This window comes from Delphinus delphis, chromosome 1 (genome assembly GCF_949987515.2).
Source record: "Delphinus delphis chromosome 1, mDelDel1.2, whole genome shotgun sequence".
In the NCBI taxonomy this organism is placed as follows: domain Eukaryota; kingdom Metazoa; phylum Chordata; class Mammalia; order Artiodactyla; family Delphinidae; genus Delphinus; species Delphinus delphis.
In genome coordinates, this window is record NC_082683.1 from 9663930 (window position 1) to 9681388 (window position 17459).

A 17459-nucleotide genomic window follows, 5' to 3' on the forward strand; every position below is an offset into this window, starting at 1 on the left:
AGCTGACACTTCGTGGACAGTTAGTGTCCCTCAAAGCACCTGGCAGAGTGCTGGGAACACTTTACGAGCTCAGAAATTGGTGAAGGGGAGCAGTTTGCTCATGGGCGCCAGTTTTGTGCCTTGGGGGCTAGAGAGCGTGTGTCTGAGGAAGGGCTGGGGCACTGAAGTAGTGGACACTCCCTGCCTCCCAGGCCCATGGTCAAAGAGGGCAGGGCTGGCCCCAGCGAGCTCTGCAAGGAAACCCACCTTGAACACGTCTGGTCACCAGAGGGCCTCAGATGCCCGCCTAGGCTGGTCCGGCTGGGCCCACCTGCAGCCCAGGGGCAAGCAGCTGGGCCAAGAGGTGCTGGAATCTGGCAGTGACACGGACGTGGATCGGCCAGGAGGAGTCCCGGCGGCCTGGCTGCATAGCGATGAATAATGGCAAGTATTGTACTCCACTCTCGTTACACACAGCCATCCCTTGGTATCCACGGGGGGCGGTTCCAGGACCCCCAGTGGATACCAAATTCTTGATGCCCAAGTCCCAGGTATGAAATGCTGTAGTATTTGCATAAAACCTACGCACGTCCTCCGTCCTCCTGTATGCTTTAAATCATCTCTAGATTACTTATAACATCTGATACAATGCAAGTGCTATGTAAATAGTTGTAAATATAATGTAAATGCTATGTAAATAGTTGCGGGGCCAGCAAATTCAAGTTTTGCTTTTTGGAACTTTCTGGAATTTAAAAAAATATATTTTTGATCCATGGTTGGTTGACTCAGCGGATTCGGAACCCATGGGAATGGAGGGCCAACTGTTCTAGGCTTCTTATTCAAGAAGCTGTGAAACCCAGGGGTTAAGCACAAGGGCTTTGCAGCTAGACTCTGGGGTTCAAATCCCAGCTCTGCCACTTACTAGCGTGTCATCAGCCTCAGGTGGTTGGGTGACTGCATCTCTCGCTGCCTCCATTTCCTGTATTGAAAGGTTTTAATTATTAAATATATATGAAGCACTGAGGGTCTATTATGTACCAGGCACAATTAACTTATTACTTTTATTATAAAATATATATAACATAATATAAATGTATTAATTTATAATATGCTTGGTAGTTATTAATTTACTTGGTACTTAATTATAATTTACTTGGTATTTATTAATACCAAGCACACATGCATTAATTATTATGTGTTTTACTTCCTTTATTTTCACAAACAACTCAACAGAGGATAGGGCTATTGGTCCCATCCTACAGACGAGGAAACTGAAGTTCAGGGAGGTTAAGTTACCTGCTCAAGGTCTTGGAATCTCAGCCCGAGGAGCTGAGATCCAAAGTCCAGCCTCTCCCCTTCACTGCATGCTCCATGGCTCTGGCTCCCCCAGGCCGGCAGCTGGCCCTCAGTCAGTGGGGACCCAACAAGGCTGAGAAGGTGAGAGCCAGGCCAGAACCCCCAGCGAGAAGCCCACTGCTATGGGGGATACCTCGTGGCATTTGGGGGATGCTCTGCCTTGTCTCACTCTGCACAGGCCAGGGCTGTGGACATTAATGTGGCCAAGGCCAGCCCCGGGCCCTGGCTGTGCTCAAGGTCCCCAGTGTGACCTCCCCAAGCAGGATCCAGTTACATGGAAACAGCAGCAAGGAACAAACACAGTTTGTGCTTCCTCTGAGTGCTTATTTCCTTTGTCTTGTGAACATTGAAAAATGAAAAGAATGATCGGGATTTGTTTGGGGGGGGCGTGACAGGACGGGTAGGCAGGCCAGAAAATTCTGCAGCATTGGCTCGACTCACCAAGAGGGCGGCATGAGGAAGTTTTCAAACTGAGTCCAAAGAAAGAGAAAGTCAAGGGATGGCCTGGCCGGCCCAAGGGGCCTGAGGCCTCCTGGATCACTGGCTTCTGCTTGAGGGTCAAGGGCCCACCCGTGGGGGCAGAGGCTTCACTCCCAGGTCCTGCTACTGGCCTCTCTGTGGTCAGACCACCAAACTCCTCCGCTCCTGTGTCAGTAATTCCGGCTCCCACTGCTCCGGGCTGTGATGCAAAAGAAACGAAGAAAATGTGTGCAGACCAGAGGTTTTCTGCTGCGGGTGAATTAGCTCCTTGGGGACATTTGCAGAAATGTTTTTGGTTGTCCCAACTAGGAAAGGAAGGTGCTACTGGCATCGAGTGAGTAGAGACCAGGGATGGTCCCAACTTCCACAGTGCACAGGACGGCCCCTGACAGAGTGCCATTGGGAGACATGCTGGGGTGGTGCCTGAACATGTGACCATCAACGTTGGCTTTATTATTCAGGGGCCCGTGTGGGTGTATACATACAGGAAGGTGGTTGTGATGTTGACTGTCTCTGACAAAGGTTCCGCCCCTCTTCACTCAGACAGCAAATATTTACCGAGTGTCGCCTGCACCTTGAGCTCTCCTAGGTCCTGAGAGAAGGTGGACCTGCCGTTGGGCTCCTGGAGTGGCTGTTGAGAGGGGAAGAGACAGCCAGACAGACCAAGAGAGCAAGCGAATAGTAAAGACCCGATATGCCGGGGAAACGACTGTGGTAGACGCGTATGACGGGAGATTTTTTTTAGCCACGCGAAGGAACAAAGTCCTGCCACGTGTTACAGCTTGGAGGATGAACCCTGGAAACATTATGCTAAGTGGGAGAAGCCAGACACAAAAGACCACATCCTGCGTCTATGCTCCAAAATCTGTTTGTGGCGACAGTTGCACAACCCTGTGAGTACACTAAGCGCCATTGAATTGTACGCTTTCAATGGGTGTGTTGTGTGAATTATATCTTAATAAAGCTGTTATATATAAAAATAATAATAATGGCAAATGGTGAGACGGGTGATGAGGGAAACAAGTGAAGGCTGAGATGGGGCAGCCCAGGCCACGGTGGGCCCGTGGGGTGTCTCCCAGAGGTGACATCTGAGGCTTGCAGGTGGGGATGGGGGGCCCGTGCAGAGCCCCGGGCGCTCCTGGAGGCTGGCCTGTGTGTCCTGAACTTGACAGGGGCCCTGGGCCTGATCATGCTGGACTGGACCTGGTAACCTTAGCCCCCTAACACGTGGCCTCAAGGCCCTGTAGAAATACTCCGTCACAGCTGCTTCAGTGCAGAGAATTCGGTGGCCTCCCAGGTCACACTGCCGAGGACCGGCTGCTTTCCCTCCAGCCAGTCTGGGAGGGTGGCTCTTTGAGGGCTCTGACTCCGAGGCCTGCCATCCGCCCGAGGGGATCCGCCTGCCCAGAGCAGCTTCCCAGCGGGGCAATGGCCATCCTGCCACTCCCAGCTGTGCCTGGGGGGACTTCTGTGTTTATTTTCTTCCCGAGCCACTGAGGGATTTGGGGGCAAAGGCCCTGTCCAGAGCCAGCAATGATGGGAGACGCCAGAGCAGTGTGCAGACCCCTGCACCCTGTGGACAGCAGCCCCTGTTCCCCATGGAGAACCTCCCCGACCCCCCCGGGCCCCTTTGCTCTGCCCTCCCCAGGGCGTCCACAGCCCCTGCCCCCACTGCCCAAGTTGGGGTCTTCTGAGCCACAGTTTCCTCCCAGTCTAACCACAAGGGAGCCAGCCAGGCCAAGATGGTGGCCCCAAGAATCCTGCGGGGCAGCAGGGTCCCGGCGGGGAGCCGTGGGAGCTGCCAGCACCACACCATCTCCTTGAGCTTCCCAGCCCAGGAGGCAGGAGGGCGGGAACGTCTGGTCCATGCTGCAGGTAGGAAAGCTGACATCACACACAGGAGGTCACAGAGCCAGTGGGACTCCAGAGTCTGGGTTTCTCCCCCCAGATACTGGTCCTCCCACCTCTTGGGGAGACTTCTGGCCTCCTGGTGGTTTGGGAGAAGCTGGGACCCAGGGGTCTGCTGCTCTGCTGGAAGCTGAGAGCCTCAGGGGACCATGAGGGGTGAGGGGGGCACAGCTGGACCCTACACGGCTGAGGGGCAGGGGCCCCCAGGCCCCGGCTCTGGTCCATAGCAGGTGGCCTTCAGTTTATGAAGAGAAGTGCGTTAAGGAATGTTAATCAATGGAATCTCCGTCTAACAGCCCCAGTCTAAGGTGCAGAGTGACTGGGGTGCCCACGAGCTGTTGCAGGCCCTCCTTCTGTGTCGAGGGACATTGTTACCTCCTGGCTTTGCCTGAGGGGAGGGCTGTCTGTGTATAGATATTCTCTTCACATAGACCTCTGGGCTCTTATTAATGACGCCCACCCGCCCCCTCACCCCGCCCCGTTTGAAAGGCCTTTCCGGAAAGTTGGAGAAGATTCCTCAGAAGCAATCCCAGATGTGCGGGTAGGAGGGCCCCACCCACCCTTCAGTGACCCCCATGCCCATCCCCTCCTGCCACTGTTCTCGTCCCTCCGTGCCGCTCGGCACTTGGACTGCAGAATTTCTATGTTTGTGACCTAGTTCTTTTTTTGTCCGTCATCAAACTGGGCTGTCCCTAGGGGCATGCACTGTTTGCCCCATGAGAAGGGCTCTTGGGGTGGCTGGGCTGAGCCCTGCGGTCAGGTCCCTCCCGACCACCCGTTTGGCTTGAGGAGAAGGGAGTCCACTTTCCAAGCCTTCTGGCCCTGGGAGCAGGACAGTGGCCACAGGACTCCACTCCGGACCACTTGCCGGCCCAGAGAGCCTGGTCCCCTGGAACCACGCCTGGATGCGCTCGGGTCTGGCGCCTCCCCCTGCCCACTTCCAATCTGGTTCCCTTTGGAGATGTGGGGAGGAGCCCCAGGCGGGGCAACTGGGTCACCTCCCAGGGCCCAATTCTTCTTTGTAGGGTTGGCACACGCCATTTTGCACCTCGGGGGATTCAAGGAGCCGGAGTTCATCGCTTGTCACTCTCCTTTGCTTGGCTAAGCTAAGGGACGCCAAGCTAAGGGACAGAATTAGCTCTTTGCTTTAACTCTCAAGGCTCCCCAAGTGGCTGAACCATCGGCGGACGGAGCGGGATGCGGCCTCCTGGGAACCTGCCCAAGGCTTTTTCCCTGGTTCCTCTGGGAAAAGATCCAGAAAAAGACTGAAAGTATCCCAGCGGAGAGGGAGGGGGTAGGGAGGGACCAGGCCCTGCCCGGCTGTCAGGAGAAGCCCTTGGGGCTCTGGGAAGACACGAGGTCCCCCTGAAGCCAAGACAGCGATTCTGTTCTCAGTGCGCCCTGGGGAGGGCTGGCTGGGTCTCATCGCTCCCAGATCCACTCAGACCCCTGGGGTCCTCACTGCATTCCCGGACTGCAGGCCAAGTGCCCAGTTTCACGGAAGCCTCAGAAGTCAAATCGTCTCCAAAAGGCCATGAGCCAGCCCGTGAGCATGGAAATGGGCCGCCTCCCAAGGATGGCCAGAAAAGTCGGGGCTCAGCACGCAGAACCGCCTTCCTTCCTCATCTATCCCTGACCATTGAGATGTGCCACGCCTAACTTATGTCCTGTGACAGCCAGTGACAGGCACCTGGCCTGCGGTGCCGGGACAGCAACGGGGCAGGCCATGCCCAGTGGACCCGCCCACGTTGTGTCCACACGCCAAAGTGGGGTGATGGTGCAGGTGTGGCCCTTCCGGGCCCGACCTCCACAGGCTGGACCCCTTCAGGAGCTTGCCCCCCCACACACACACTTTGGTGACACACACCCTCAAGGGCCAAAATGAAAGTGACGAGTCCTGGCTTGGCATCCCCATCACTTGCCACAGTAAGTGAGGGGGTCAGGGAGAGCGGGCTTCAAATTCGGGCTCCGGTGCCCATAGCCCTACAAACTTGGGCATACAATTTCCCTGCTCTGAGCCTGTTTTCTCACCTCTGAAGTGGTCTTTCTAATACCAACCCTCTGAAAGGTCAATGCCTCTTTGGGGCTCTGCTCAGAACCTGGTGTGTATCACCTGGAAGCCACCCCATCCCAGCACAGTATCTCTCTGCCTCTTCCATCCTCTGCCTACATTTCCATTTTTCCTTCTATTCCTATGGACAGCTCCTTCCACGGCGTGGCAGATTGCATTATAGTTCAAAATTACTGACCACTCCTCCAGGGGGATTGTATGCCCAGTGACATCCTCGGAGTGCTTGACTACAGGACCTGCTCTGGCCAATGGAATGTGAGCAGAAGTGATGCGCGTTGTTTACAGGGAGAAAATTTCAGAGCAGGCGCACAGGTTCCCAGCCGTGCCTATTTCTGCCCCAAGGTGACATCATTCCAGATGGAGGCTCCTCTGTCAGCCGGAGCCCTAGAGTGAAGGGGACACGGAGCAGAGCTGCAGCCACTCTCCAAGGACAGGTGGCAACTGTAACACAAGCTCCGTTGTTGGAAGCCATGGACACCTGGGGGTCATTTTTTTGTTTTGTTTTTTTGGGTTTTTTTTTTTTGCGGTACGCGGGCCTCTCACTGTTGTGGCCTCTCCCGTTGCGGAGCGCAGGCTCCGGACGCGCAGGCTCAGCGGCCACGGCTCACGGGCCCAGCCGCTCCGCGGCATGTGGGATCTTCCCGGACCGGGGCACGAACCCGCGTCCCCTGCATCGGCAGGCGGACTCTCAACCACTGCGCCACCAGGGAAGGGAAGCCCTGGGGGTCGTATTTTGTCTACACATTGTAGCTCTTGGAAGTCTTTAAAGGAGCTCCCGAGAGCTGACTTGTGTCTTCCGCTGCTGCTCGGTGCCGTGGATGAATGACAGTTAAGATGTTAAGCTTCAGGGCTTGGCAGCTACACAGTAGGTGCTCAATAAACAGTGGATGTGGCTGTGACTTGGCATCTCTGCACACAGACCAGACTGACGACCAGCTGAGCTGCAATCCTACTCTTCCTCTCGTGTGAGTTGTGCGAAGGTGCAGGCTTGGTGCCACGCTCCAGCAAGCTTCTCCCCTGAATTCGTGCCTGTGGTCTCCTCCGTCATCTCCTGGAGCCACTGCCTGCTCCCCTCCCCCACCCCGCCACCCACCTGCAAGAGCTGTGTGGATGGAGGCGCCTTAGATGAGATTCCATTGTCCACCTGTCCCCCGGCCCAAGGTCAAGTTTATTAAGCTTGCTGCAGCAGGAGAGGATGCACACCAGAGGGACGCTGGGGCATCTCTCCCCACATCTCCTTGGCTGTCATTTTTCTCCATTGACTGAGCCCACGTTAATCCCCTCTGCCGTTCCAGACCTCCCTCTCCTTTGCTATTTCACTTCTACCCCCTGCAATCAAACCTGGCCCAGGGGCCCACAGCACCCCCTTAGCACTGGCCTTGCTGTGCTGGTGGTCTTCTGAATTTGGGCTGAATTTTGGGCAACATTCCCCTCTCAGCACCCAGCACGTGGTAGGTAGACAGGAGGGGCTCGATAAAGCCTGGTTCTGCTCTGCTGAGTTGGTGGCCTGGTGGCTGGTGGGGCTGTGGAAGGACAGAGAGCTGGTCTCTGCAGACTAGGTCACTATGGTCCTACCAGGGATGCAGGTAGGAAGGCAAAGTGCCCCCCAACCCATGGCTGTTGGGCCGGGCCTGGCAGAGCTGGCAAGGAGCCATGTACCCCCAGGCCTGGGCTCCAGTTTTTCTCCCGATCTCTGCCTCCTTCTTGCCTACTCCACTCCCGGCAGCTGGGGACCCTGAGCAGACCAATTCTCTCTCAAAGGATGGGGTGTTGTGGTTGGGTCTGGTGCCTTCCCCACTGACCACTAAGGACCAGAGGTCAAGGATTTCAACAAAGGAATTCGCAAAAGCCATCTCTCTTTATTTTGTATTCCTGCCGTTCAACCAGTTTGCACAAGCTGAGGATGAGTGGAGTTTGGAGGGGAAGGAGGAGTGCGTGGGCACAGTCCCTCCCGGAAATAGTCTATGCACGTTGCCGAGGCTGGTTAGACTTGAGAAGCGATTTAACAATGAACTCTACAGAATCAGAAATGTACAAAAGTGTCAAGGCAGCTGCTGGCTGGTTTCTTGCCTCCCCACGGGGGTCAGAGTTACACCCGTCAGTCCTGTGCAAAGGTCCTGGGGCTGGCTTGGGGGCACAGCCAGATTCCTCCCCAGGGGAGGAGCAGTCCTGCTCATGCAGCAGAAGTGTGTCAAGGGACAGGCACATGGGCGTGTGCCCAGGTGCCCACGCCCCCTCAGGTTCTGTGGCTTTTAAGCCTGTCTTTGCGTCCTGCCTTTATGTTCGCCCTTTGAAAGTGTTCATGCAGGTGTAGGTTCCTGAGAATTTGTGGATCTCCTCGAGGGCAGCCTGTGGGAGTATGCTGGTGGAGTGGGGAGGGAAAAGAGAAGATGGTTAGTGGGGAGACCAGTGGCTGGGTCACTGGTAGCCATACAAGGGGTGTAGTAAAGTGATGGTTCCCATAAGCTCTCCCCACCCCTCTCTCCAACATACACCGGCTCCCCCGACAAGCCACCACGACCCACCCCTCCATGGAGGAAGGGCTTTCAAGTAAGTAGGTAAATAGCTATTTACAAGGTAAAGGGTGGGTGTTACAAACTTTCAAAGCCACACTTTTAGCATTTTAGGGCCCAAACGTATCTCAGAGATCAATTAACTCCAAATGCCACTTATTCAACAAATATTTACTGTGTGGGGCTGAGGAGTTAGGTACTGGGTGTCACCTCCTCTTTTTTTTCCATGTATTATTTATGAAACAGCCACACTGTGCACATGATACAGTTGATGCCAAAATCTGTCCTCTGCCATCTCAAGATTCTTGGCCAAGTTTGTTCCACTGCATAGTGATGTTTTCCTATAGGTGGGACCTCAGGTGTTACGTCTCATCCTTTATGTCCCTCCAGATAGTAAAACACCTGCATATACCTTCAGGCCTTGTTCTTTAGCATGACACAATTTCTTGCTTCTTGTAGGAAACTTCCCAGACTCACCCCAGGCCTTTCCTGGGTCTCCCCATAGCTCTATGCTTCCCCAACAACCCCCGGAGTTGTGCTAGCTGTTTACTTGTCAAGTCCATGGGTGCCTCTGCGGTAGATATTTCATCTCCGATCCCGGCACTTAGCACAGGGCCCAGTAGAGAGACGCCCTCAGTTCCTCTGTTGAGTGAAATTGAAGGGCCCTGGTCCATTCTAGTTGCAACATGGGAAAGCCTCACTTCCAGCTGGAGCAATCTGGAAGGCTTCCTGGGGGTGGTGGCACTAGAGTTGAGCCTGTGAAGATTTCTCTTGGGGAAGGTGAAAGGAGGCGCGGTGCAGGGAATGGGGAGGGGCTGGCCTCTGCTTCTTGTGGGAAAGTAGTGGGGGATAGAACACAAAATGTAGGCTGGGTGCTTACTGTGGAGAGTGCTGAGGTGTTCTAGACAAACTAGCTTTTTTTCTAGAATGTCCCCAAAAGCTTCTGAGAAGTTCCCTGCGGTGGAAGATCAGCTTGGCTTTGGTGAGGATCCAAGTCCCTGCTCTCCAAGGCTCACAGAGGCGGCCAAGTAGCATCTCAAAGCAACAGTCAGGATGGACTGAGGGAGGCTGAGGTGTGGCCTGAATGCCCGGAGTCCCCTACTCTGTGTCACTGAAAGGGACTGATGTGTCCCCGGGTCCTGAGGTTTCTTGCCTGCAGTTAGAGTAGCTCCTCAGATGCCCACTGTGTCCACAGCAGCCAGAGGGGAACCTGGTTTCCTGGGGGTTGACATCAGATAAAGGCACTTGGGTGCTTCACCTCCTGAAAAGGCCTTTCAGGTCAGAGGGGTTCAGTCATCTGGGGGTTGGGGGCCCAGGGGAGCCAAGAGTCCACGGTCACTCGGGCTCCGGGGTCAAAGCTCTCTGTGCAGCACGAGAGGCCTATGAAAACAGTGTTTAGTGGGGCACCTGCAATGGCCCCTTCAGCGTGGGAGTGGGATGGGAATGGTTTGTTGCCCAGAGTCTGGAAAGTTCTAGGGAATGTGATGCTGGGCACATTTTGGAGGAAGATGGTCTCCTCTGTAAAGCCTACCCCCCAAGGTGGTCTGCCCTGGTAAATCCCACCAGGGATGTTTCTGTGAATCCCGGGCCTTTGGCAATGAAATCCCTGTCTTCCCCATTCACTGATGTTCATTTTAAAATTTGATTCTATTTTATTTTATTTTTGGCCATGCCACACAGCATGCGGGATCCTAGTTCCCCAACCAGGGATTGAACTCGTGCCCCCTGCAGCTGAAGCGCAGAGCCTTAACCACTGGACCGCTAGTCTTCCCTATTAGATTGAACTTCCTGAAGGCTAGGGCCAAGATTTAGTCTCTAGAATAGCAGTTCTCAGAGTGTGGCCCAGGAACCCTTGGGGGTACCTGAGATCTCTTCAGGGGTCTGTCTGCCAGGTCAAACTATTTTTATTATAATACTGAGACAGGTTTTGACTTTTTAAGTCTCATTCTCTCATGAGTGTACAGCTGAGTTTTCCAGAGGCTACGTGACATGTGACATCAGCAGATTAAAATCAGAAGCAGATATGAGCATCCAGTTGTCTTCAATTAATTCAGATAATAAAGAGCTTTGCAAAAATATAAAATAATGCCATTCTTCTTACTACATTTCTTTTTTGGAAAATACATTTACTTTTCACAAAAATATCATTTATGTTAACACTGAATGGATTTTTTCTTGCTATATATAAATGAATAAATGTATAAATCCCATAAAATATTTTCTCAGTTTTAATTTCTAATACAATAGATACAACTCACAGAGATAAAAGCACTTTGGGTTCTTCAATAATTTTTAAGATTGTAAAGGGTTCTTGAGACCAACAAGTTTGAGAACCGCCACTCCTTAGTAAGGATAGTATATCCATGGCACACGTACCACTGCTCTCACTTTCACGGCCACAGCAGGCAGACATGACTAATCAATCACCGGGGTACTTTCTCTTGCCTGAGGCCTCTTCCCCACCAGGGTCCACAGGGAGAAGGGGAAATGGCCAGCATGAGCCTGACCCAGAGCTTCCTCCCCCAGCCCCATACCTTTTCAAGATAATGAGGGCGTGCATCGTCCACGGGAGGAGGAGGAGGGCCTGATTGAGCTGCACGGCTTCCACCGTCCTCCGGGCCACGGTCTCCGGCTTTAGGGGCGGGAAGAGGTTGGGGAACCTGCAGGCAGGAAGAGACAGTGTGGGTTTCCCCTGAGAAGCGAGCGCTTCTGCTGAAAACCCCTGTGGCTAACATGTCAGGGTCATCCCTTTGGCTTCTCCTGTGTGGGAGACTTGATACCTGTTTGGAACACTCTCCCTGCCGCCCAGGATGTGTCAGGAGTTCCTCTTCCTCTCACTCCTCCCAGCGAGTCTCCCCTTGACAATTGAGGGCTTTTAGCCCACCCACCCACCTGGGACCCATTCTTAGAGCACTGCAGAGGGCTCCCCCAAACCTCACTCACATCCCGTCCGGCCCTGCTAAAGCCCTCCTGGGGCCCCTCGTTCTGCTTTCAGTCCTACCCACTCTGGGCCTCACCTTTCCTCCTTCTCACCCTGCCCCAACGATCCTGGCCAACCCTGTCACTTAAGATCTTTCCCATCTCAGCTGTCCCATCAGCCTGGCTCCTTCCTCCCATCCACTCAGAGTGCCCTCTAATCTCGGCCCCCTGATAATTGCCTTGACTGAATCGAGAATGGCCTTGCCTGTCTGCTTGTTTCCTGTGAATGGCCTGTCTCCCCCATCAGCCTGTGAGTTCCCCAAGGGCAGAAGTCTGGTGGGTCTTGCTCCCTGCTGTATGCCCTGTGTGCAGTGTCTGGGATATAGTAGGTGCTCAATAAATGCTTGCTGAGTGGGTAGACACTGAACGATGTGGCATTCCCCTACCACTTGCTGGTTTACTCACTCATTCCCTAATTCATGGATACACTCACCGATTCATTCAAACATCTACAGGGCGTTTCCATGGGGTTGATAAATGAATGAATGGCTGAGTAAGCAAACATCAGGGGGTTCTCATGCCTGTTCAGAGACATCTGACCTGAGACCCGTACAGGGATGATGCTCCCTTAGCGCCAGGCCTGTGCTGAGTGATCAACAGGCATCATTTGCTCCAACTGCCAGAGAAGCAAGCCGAGGCTCTGGGGATGGTGGGGACTGGGGAGTCAAACCAGGCCCGCAGGAGCCCCAGACCCGTGCTCTGTCTCCCCTGTCCCTCACTTGCTGCTTGTCCCACCGCTCCTGGGCCTATAGGTGCAGGACTGATGCTGCTGGCTCTGACCTCAGTCCCACAAAGGGCTGGTGAGCTGCTCCGGCACCAGGAGGACTGAGGGTGATGAGTCACCTGGGGATGATGTCACCCTGAGCAAAAGGCAACTCCTGGGCCCCCAGCGCGGGCTTGGCTGGCCTCAGAGAGTCCACAGAGCTCGCCCCCAACCCTTGGCTTCCTTTGCCATCATGACGGGCTGCCAGGATGCCCACGACCCTGCAGTCTGGAAGGGCCGGCCTCAGGGTCCTGTGGAGATGGACGCGTGAGACGGCTCGTGACGCTGGAGCCCCACAGATACGGTGGACAGTGTGGGTTTCCAGCCCCCACTTGGGCCAGGGCTGCTTCTGGGGGGACTGGAAGACAGGATGGACAGACCAAGCTCCGTGGGCTCAGGGGGCTCTTCCTGGTAGGATCCCTGCGGGAGAACCTGACAGAGGGGATGCCTCACACACGCCCGCTGGTGGGGCTTTCCCTTTTCCCTCCGTGGTGTGTGGGATGGGCACCCGGGGAACCGGCAGAGCTACGAACTCCCACGGAGGCTGCACAAACCCCTTGAAAGAGCACGCTCAGCCAATTTCTATGGGTGTCGTCTTGGGCAAGTAACTTTGCTTCTCGGAGCCTCACTTTCCTCATCTGAGAAATGGGGATAAGAGCTCTCGCAGGGTTGTGGAGGGTCAAACGCAGAAGCGTTTGTAAGGTGTCTGGTGTGGCTGGAACATAAAGAAGATCAGTAAAGAGCAATTTACAAACAACAGCACCCACCTGTATGGCCACTCTTGCCAGAAAACCCATCAGTTTTGCCCTAAACATGTCTCCCACCCTCAACCCTGGGACGCTGCTAAGCATGGAAGCTGCTAAGCATGGTTGGAGAGGAAGCCAATGCTTTTCTTTCTTTCTTTTTTTCCCCTTCCTTCCTTCCTTCCTTCCTTCCTTCCTTCCTGAAATGGCAGTTGGTTAGGTACCAATCAACATTTTACTGCCCTTCTCCCAAGCCCTCGGGGCTCACCTGCAATCCACAGGTAACTAACCTTCACCTAGTGCTCACTACTTGCCAGCTGGCTAGTTGATTCACGCACAGGAGCTCATCTAGCCTGTGAGGCCAGGGTACCATTATCAATCCCTTCTTACAGACAAGGAAACCGAGGCACAGGAAAGCGAAGTAATTTGCCCAAGGTCACAGGGAGCTGGGATTAGGCCCCCACAGCCTGGGTCCACATTCTGAGCCACTGTGGGAAAATGATCTGGGGGAGGCCTTGGGTTTCCTTCTTAGAGTGATGGAGAGGAAACTATGCCAGAAGGCGAAACAGGCACAGGGATGCGAGGTCTGTGAATGTCCTGCCCACTTCAGGGCACCCGATTAGAACCATGGGTCGCCACTGCGGCACTTCCATCCAATATGCATTGTTTGAGCACCTCCTGTATACCCAGATGAAAAGAAACCAAACCAAGACATCATGGGGGGAAAAAACCAACATGGAACATTAATAGTCATTAATCCAGCCTCCTCTAAATTCAGCTTCTATGATAACTGCATATAAGTCAGGTGGAAATACATACATCTGTGATGACTGAAGTCTGCTAGGAAGATTGATAACTTATGCACTTATGAAGATGTTTGTTAGTAAAAATAATAAGAGCAGCAGTTCGTTACTGAGCATCTCACATGCCCTGGGCTTCACACTAGATACGTTACATGTGTTATTTCTAATTCTCTCAATAATCCTATGAGGTATTATTTTCACTTTGACAGATGAGCAAAGTAAAGCTCAGAGTGGTAACAAAACTGGTTCAAGATTTCATCACCATTCAGTAGCTGAGGTGTGATTCCAAACAGGGAGTTGTGTTTTTTCCTTAATTTTATTGAAGTATAGTTGATTTACAATATTGTGTGAATTTCTGCTGTACAGCTAAGTGACTCAGTTATACACACACACACATATATATTCTTTTCCTTTATGGTTTGTCACGGGATACTGAATATAGTTCCCTGTGCTATACAGTAGGACCTTGTTGTTTATCCATCCTGTATATAATAGTTTGCATCTGCTAATCCCAAACTACCATTCCTTCCCTCCCCTGCCCCGCCTCCCCCTTGGCAACCAGAAGTCTGTTCTCCATATCTATGTCTGCAAAACCGGGTGTTTTGATTCTTGACAGCAAAACCAGACTCAGTGATAATCACTAAGGTGTTCTGAGTGATTCCCACCCGGAGGCACTACGCCACATGCCTTCCGCTCTCTCAGGAAACTCTCACAATAACACTTCCACGCTATCCTCATGTTTGGAAGAAGCTGGTGCATATCATTTAGAAAGCAAAATTACCATTATACGGTGCATTGCGAAAAACAAGGAAAATAGTTTTGGGATGATTCCACATTTTCATTTATCTATAATCTTATGCCCATTCACGAGCGCGCATCGTTATAGCACCATTTACTGGGCACTTACTATGTAGCACATACGGTGTTGCATGCTAGACCCCATTTTATCCCTATCACAGAACCCTAAGGGTAGACATTCCCATCATCCCATTCTACAGATTAGCATCAGAGCGGGAACTAATCGGGCTCAAGGTCACAAACACCCCAGGGGCCTGGCTCCAAAGCACAAGCTCTAAACCAGTGGTTCCCATTCCCGTTGATTTAAGTGGCCTGGAGGAGGGGTGGGTGGGCTTCGGTATTTCTTTAAACTGAGCTATAATTTGCATACAATAAAAGGCATAAATCTTGTGTCCAGCATGATCAATTTTTACCTATGTAACCCCCACTCAAATTAAGAAGAGAGAACATTTCTAAAAGCCTAGAAGGTTCCCTGGTGCTCTCTGCCAGGCTATGTCCCCACTCCTCTTGAGGTGGCCACTGTTCTGATTTCTATCACCTCGGTCCAGTTTTGCCTGTTGTAGAACTTCAGACAGATGGAATCATGCAGAATGCACTTTTATGTCTCTGGTTTCTTTCTCTCAACATTTGAGATTCATCCATATTGTTCACTTACCAATACTTGGTTCCCTTTTTATAGTTGGGTAGTATTCCATTGCATGCATTTAGCATGGGAACTCTGTACAAGCCCCCTGACCTGAGAAGCAGGACCCTAAACCACTAGAGAACCCCACTGCCCTGCAGATGGAGAATCAGGTATGAGACCAAAAAGCCAGAGATAAAGGGTTCTGGGTTATTTTAAGATTTTGGGTCTCTGTGTGTAACGAGTCTTTCCCCTGATCCGATCTGCTGGAGGGACTTGGCTCGGAGAGGGGGTCCCCTGCCACTGACCTGACCCTCATGCCCTGGAACATCTCGGTGCTGGTGTGGAAGGGCAGCACGGTGGTGGCACTGACGCCTGGACAGTCCAGCAGCCCCAGCGTCAGGCTCTCCATGAAGGCGAAGGCTGAGGCTTTGGACGTGCAGTAGTCAATGGCGCCGGGGATGGCAGAGAGCGCCAGCACGGAGTTGAGACACACGATGTGGCCGTTCTGCAGCTCCAGCATCCGTGGCAAGAAGGCCTTGGTGGTCTAAGGGTGGGTGGGGAGGTCAGTGTGCAGCAGCCACGGCTTCCAACAGCCCCTCTACCGCCCCCCTCAGGGAGAACAGACCAGCCTGTACACAATACACTACGCCAGAGACCAGGCTTTTCTGGGATGGGAGGCGTGCGGGCCGAGGGCACTGAGCCCCACATTTCAGAAATTCCAGATGCCTCCTGGGGCAGCCGGTCATTCGTCTTGTCCGGTCACCCTATCCTAGGACATCCCCCCTGGCCTGAGCCCAAGCCCTGGCGAGCCTCTCCCCACTCCCCTATAGCTCCCAGGGTCCCTGGAGGGAAGAAGCATGTCACTGACATGCCCAGGGCTGGCTCAGTCTCAGGATAAACTTACCCAGAACTGGCCCAGGGTGTTGATGTGCTGGGACTTGAGAAGGGCATCATCGTCACTGTCCATCAGGCTCTTCCCATGGACCACGGCGGCGTTGTTCACCAGGATGGTGATGTCGCCCACCTGTGGGCAACAGGGGGTCGAGGGGCCGTTAGGGCGGGCAGCCCCAGTGGCTTGCACTTGGAGAGGAGGGACCTGGTCTTGGGAAGTCACATCACCTCTCTGAGCATCAATCTTGATTTGTAAGATGGGGCTAATAACCATACCAGGGTTGTTCTGGGGATCAGAAAGAATTTATGGCTGGGAATTCCCTGGCAGTCCAGTGGTTAGGACTTTGCACTTTCACTGCCGAGGGCCTGGGTTCGATCCCCGATCAGGGAACTAAGATCCTGCAAGCCGTGCAGTGTGGCAAAAAAAAAAAAAAAAAAAAGCAGAAAAAAGAAATAATTTATGGCACATAATGTACCTGGCACAGAGCACATCTATAATAAATGAGGTTATTGTTACATAAAAATAGTTAACATTTACCATGTGTCAGATATCTAATGGTGGTTTCTGCTCTCTTGGAGCTCAGTGATGCATTCAGTCTAAATAGATGGCTGGAGTCGGGGATTTTCCCAGAGGGCAATGGGACATTTGTCCCCCAGGATCTAGGATAGAAACTCACAAGATCTAAACTTCCAAAGGGGACAACAGGTGATCAGTCTGCTTACGTAATCAACCTATGCCCTAGTCCCTGCCCCCTGCAACACACACATGCACACGCACGCACAACTTGGGCCAGCTTCATAGGAAAGCCCTCCAAGATGCCCTGAAAATAGCCATTCTGCCATAGGCAAAGCTCTCTCCCAGGCCACGTGAGAATGTTCTCTTTGGCCAGCATTCCCCCCCAGTGTCTGGCAGAGCTGAGGCCGGCCCCTCGCAGGCTGCCCACCTTCTCCCGGACAGCTTTGGCCGTCTGGTACACCTCCTCCCGGTTGCCCACATCGCAGATGAAGTAGTGGCACTCGGTGCCCATCTGCCGAATCTCCTCCGTCGTCTCCTTCAGGCATTTCTCAGTCCGGCCCCACAGAACGATCTGGAAGGAGAGGATAGCAGTACTGAACACAGGGTCATTAAGGAAGCCATCGTGATTCGATGATTGCCACCAGAAATTCCGTATGTAATTTGCCCCAGGACTGGCCTCCCTGATTCCATTCAAAGAGAGTATGCAAAGTCACAGTATGATTTGCTAAAGGGATATATATAGCCTACTCTGAAGGCAACCAAGAGTTTCTGAGCCTGTTCATGACCCTTTGGTGGACGCGTGATTCACAAGTCTTTCTCACGTATTGCTTCCAGGAGGATGCCTCCTGTCGGCCCAATTCCAATGATCCTACCTAGTTAAAAGTAGTAGCTGAGCTCTTTCTGTACAATGTTCCAGAATGCTCTGAGCTGGAAACAAGCTGGCCTTCTCACCACTGAGGTCTAGAGCCCCGCCGATGAATGGACTGCGAGGTTCTGACCGTGAGGTGCCTGGAGGCTGAGCAAAGCCTTCCCT

At 53.1% G+C, this 17459-nt stretch overlaps 1 protein-coding gene across 3 annotated transcripts in view; it reads right to left on the bottom strand.

Moving 5' to 3' along the window:
• Window positions 1–7613: 7613 nt before the first annotated feature.
• The window catches only part of DHRS3 (dehydrogenase/reductase 3), a 41963-nt gene continuing 32117 nt past the window's right edge, over window positions 7614–17459 (bottom strand). For 2 of the 3 annotated variants that reach the window (XM_060014714.1, XM_060014704.1), the window contains exons 3-7: window positions 16854–16997; window positions 15923–16042; window positions 15324–15562; window positions 10842–10967; window positions 7615–8156 (exon numbers count right to left, since the gene is read on the bottom strand). In XM_060014714.1, the coding sequence (XP_059870697.1) occupies window positions 8072–8156; window positions 10842–10967; window positions 15324–15562; window positions 15923–16042; window positions 16854–16997 (714 nt within the window). In that variant the 3' untranslated portion in view covers window positions 7615–8071. Of the gene's footprint in view, window positions 8157–10841; window positions 10968–15323; window positions 15563–15922; window positions 16043–16853; window positions 16998–17459 lie in introns of all 3 variants that reach the window. The other variant, XM_060014694.1, reaches the window with a different exon arrangement.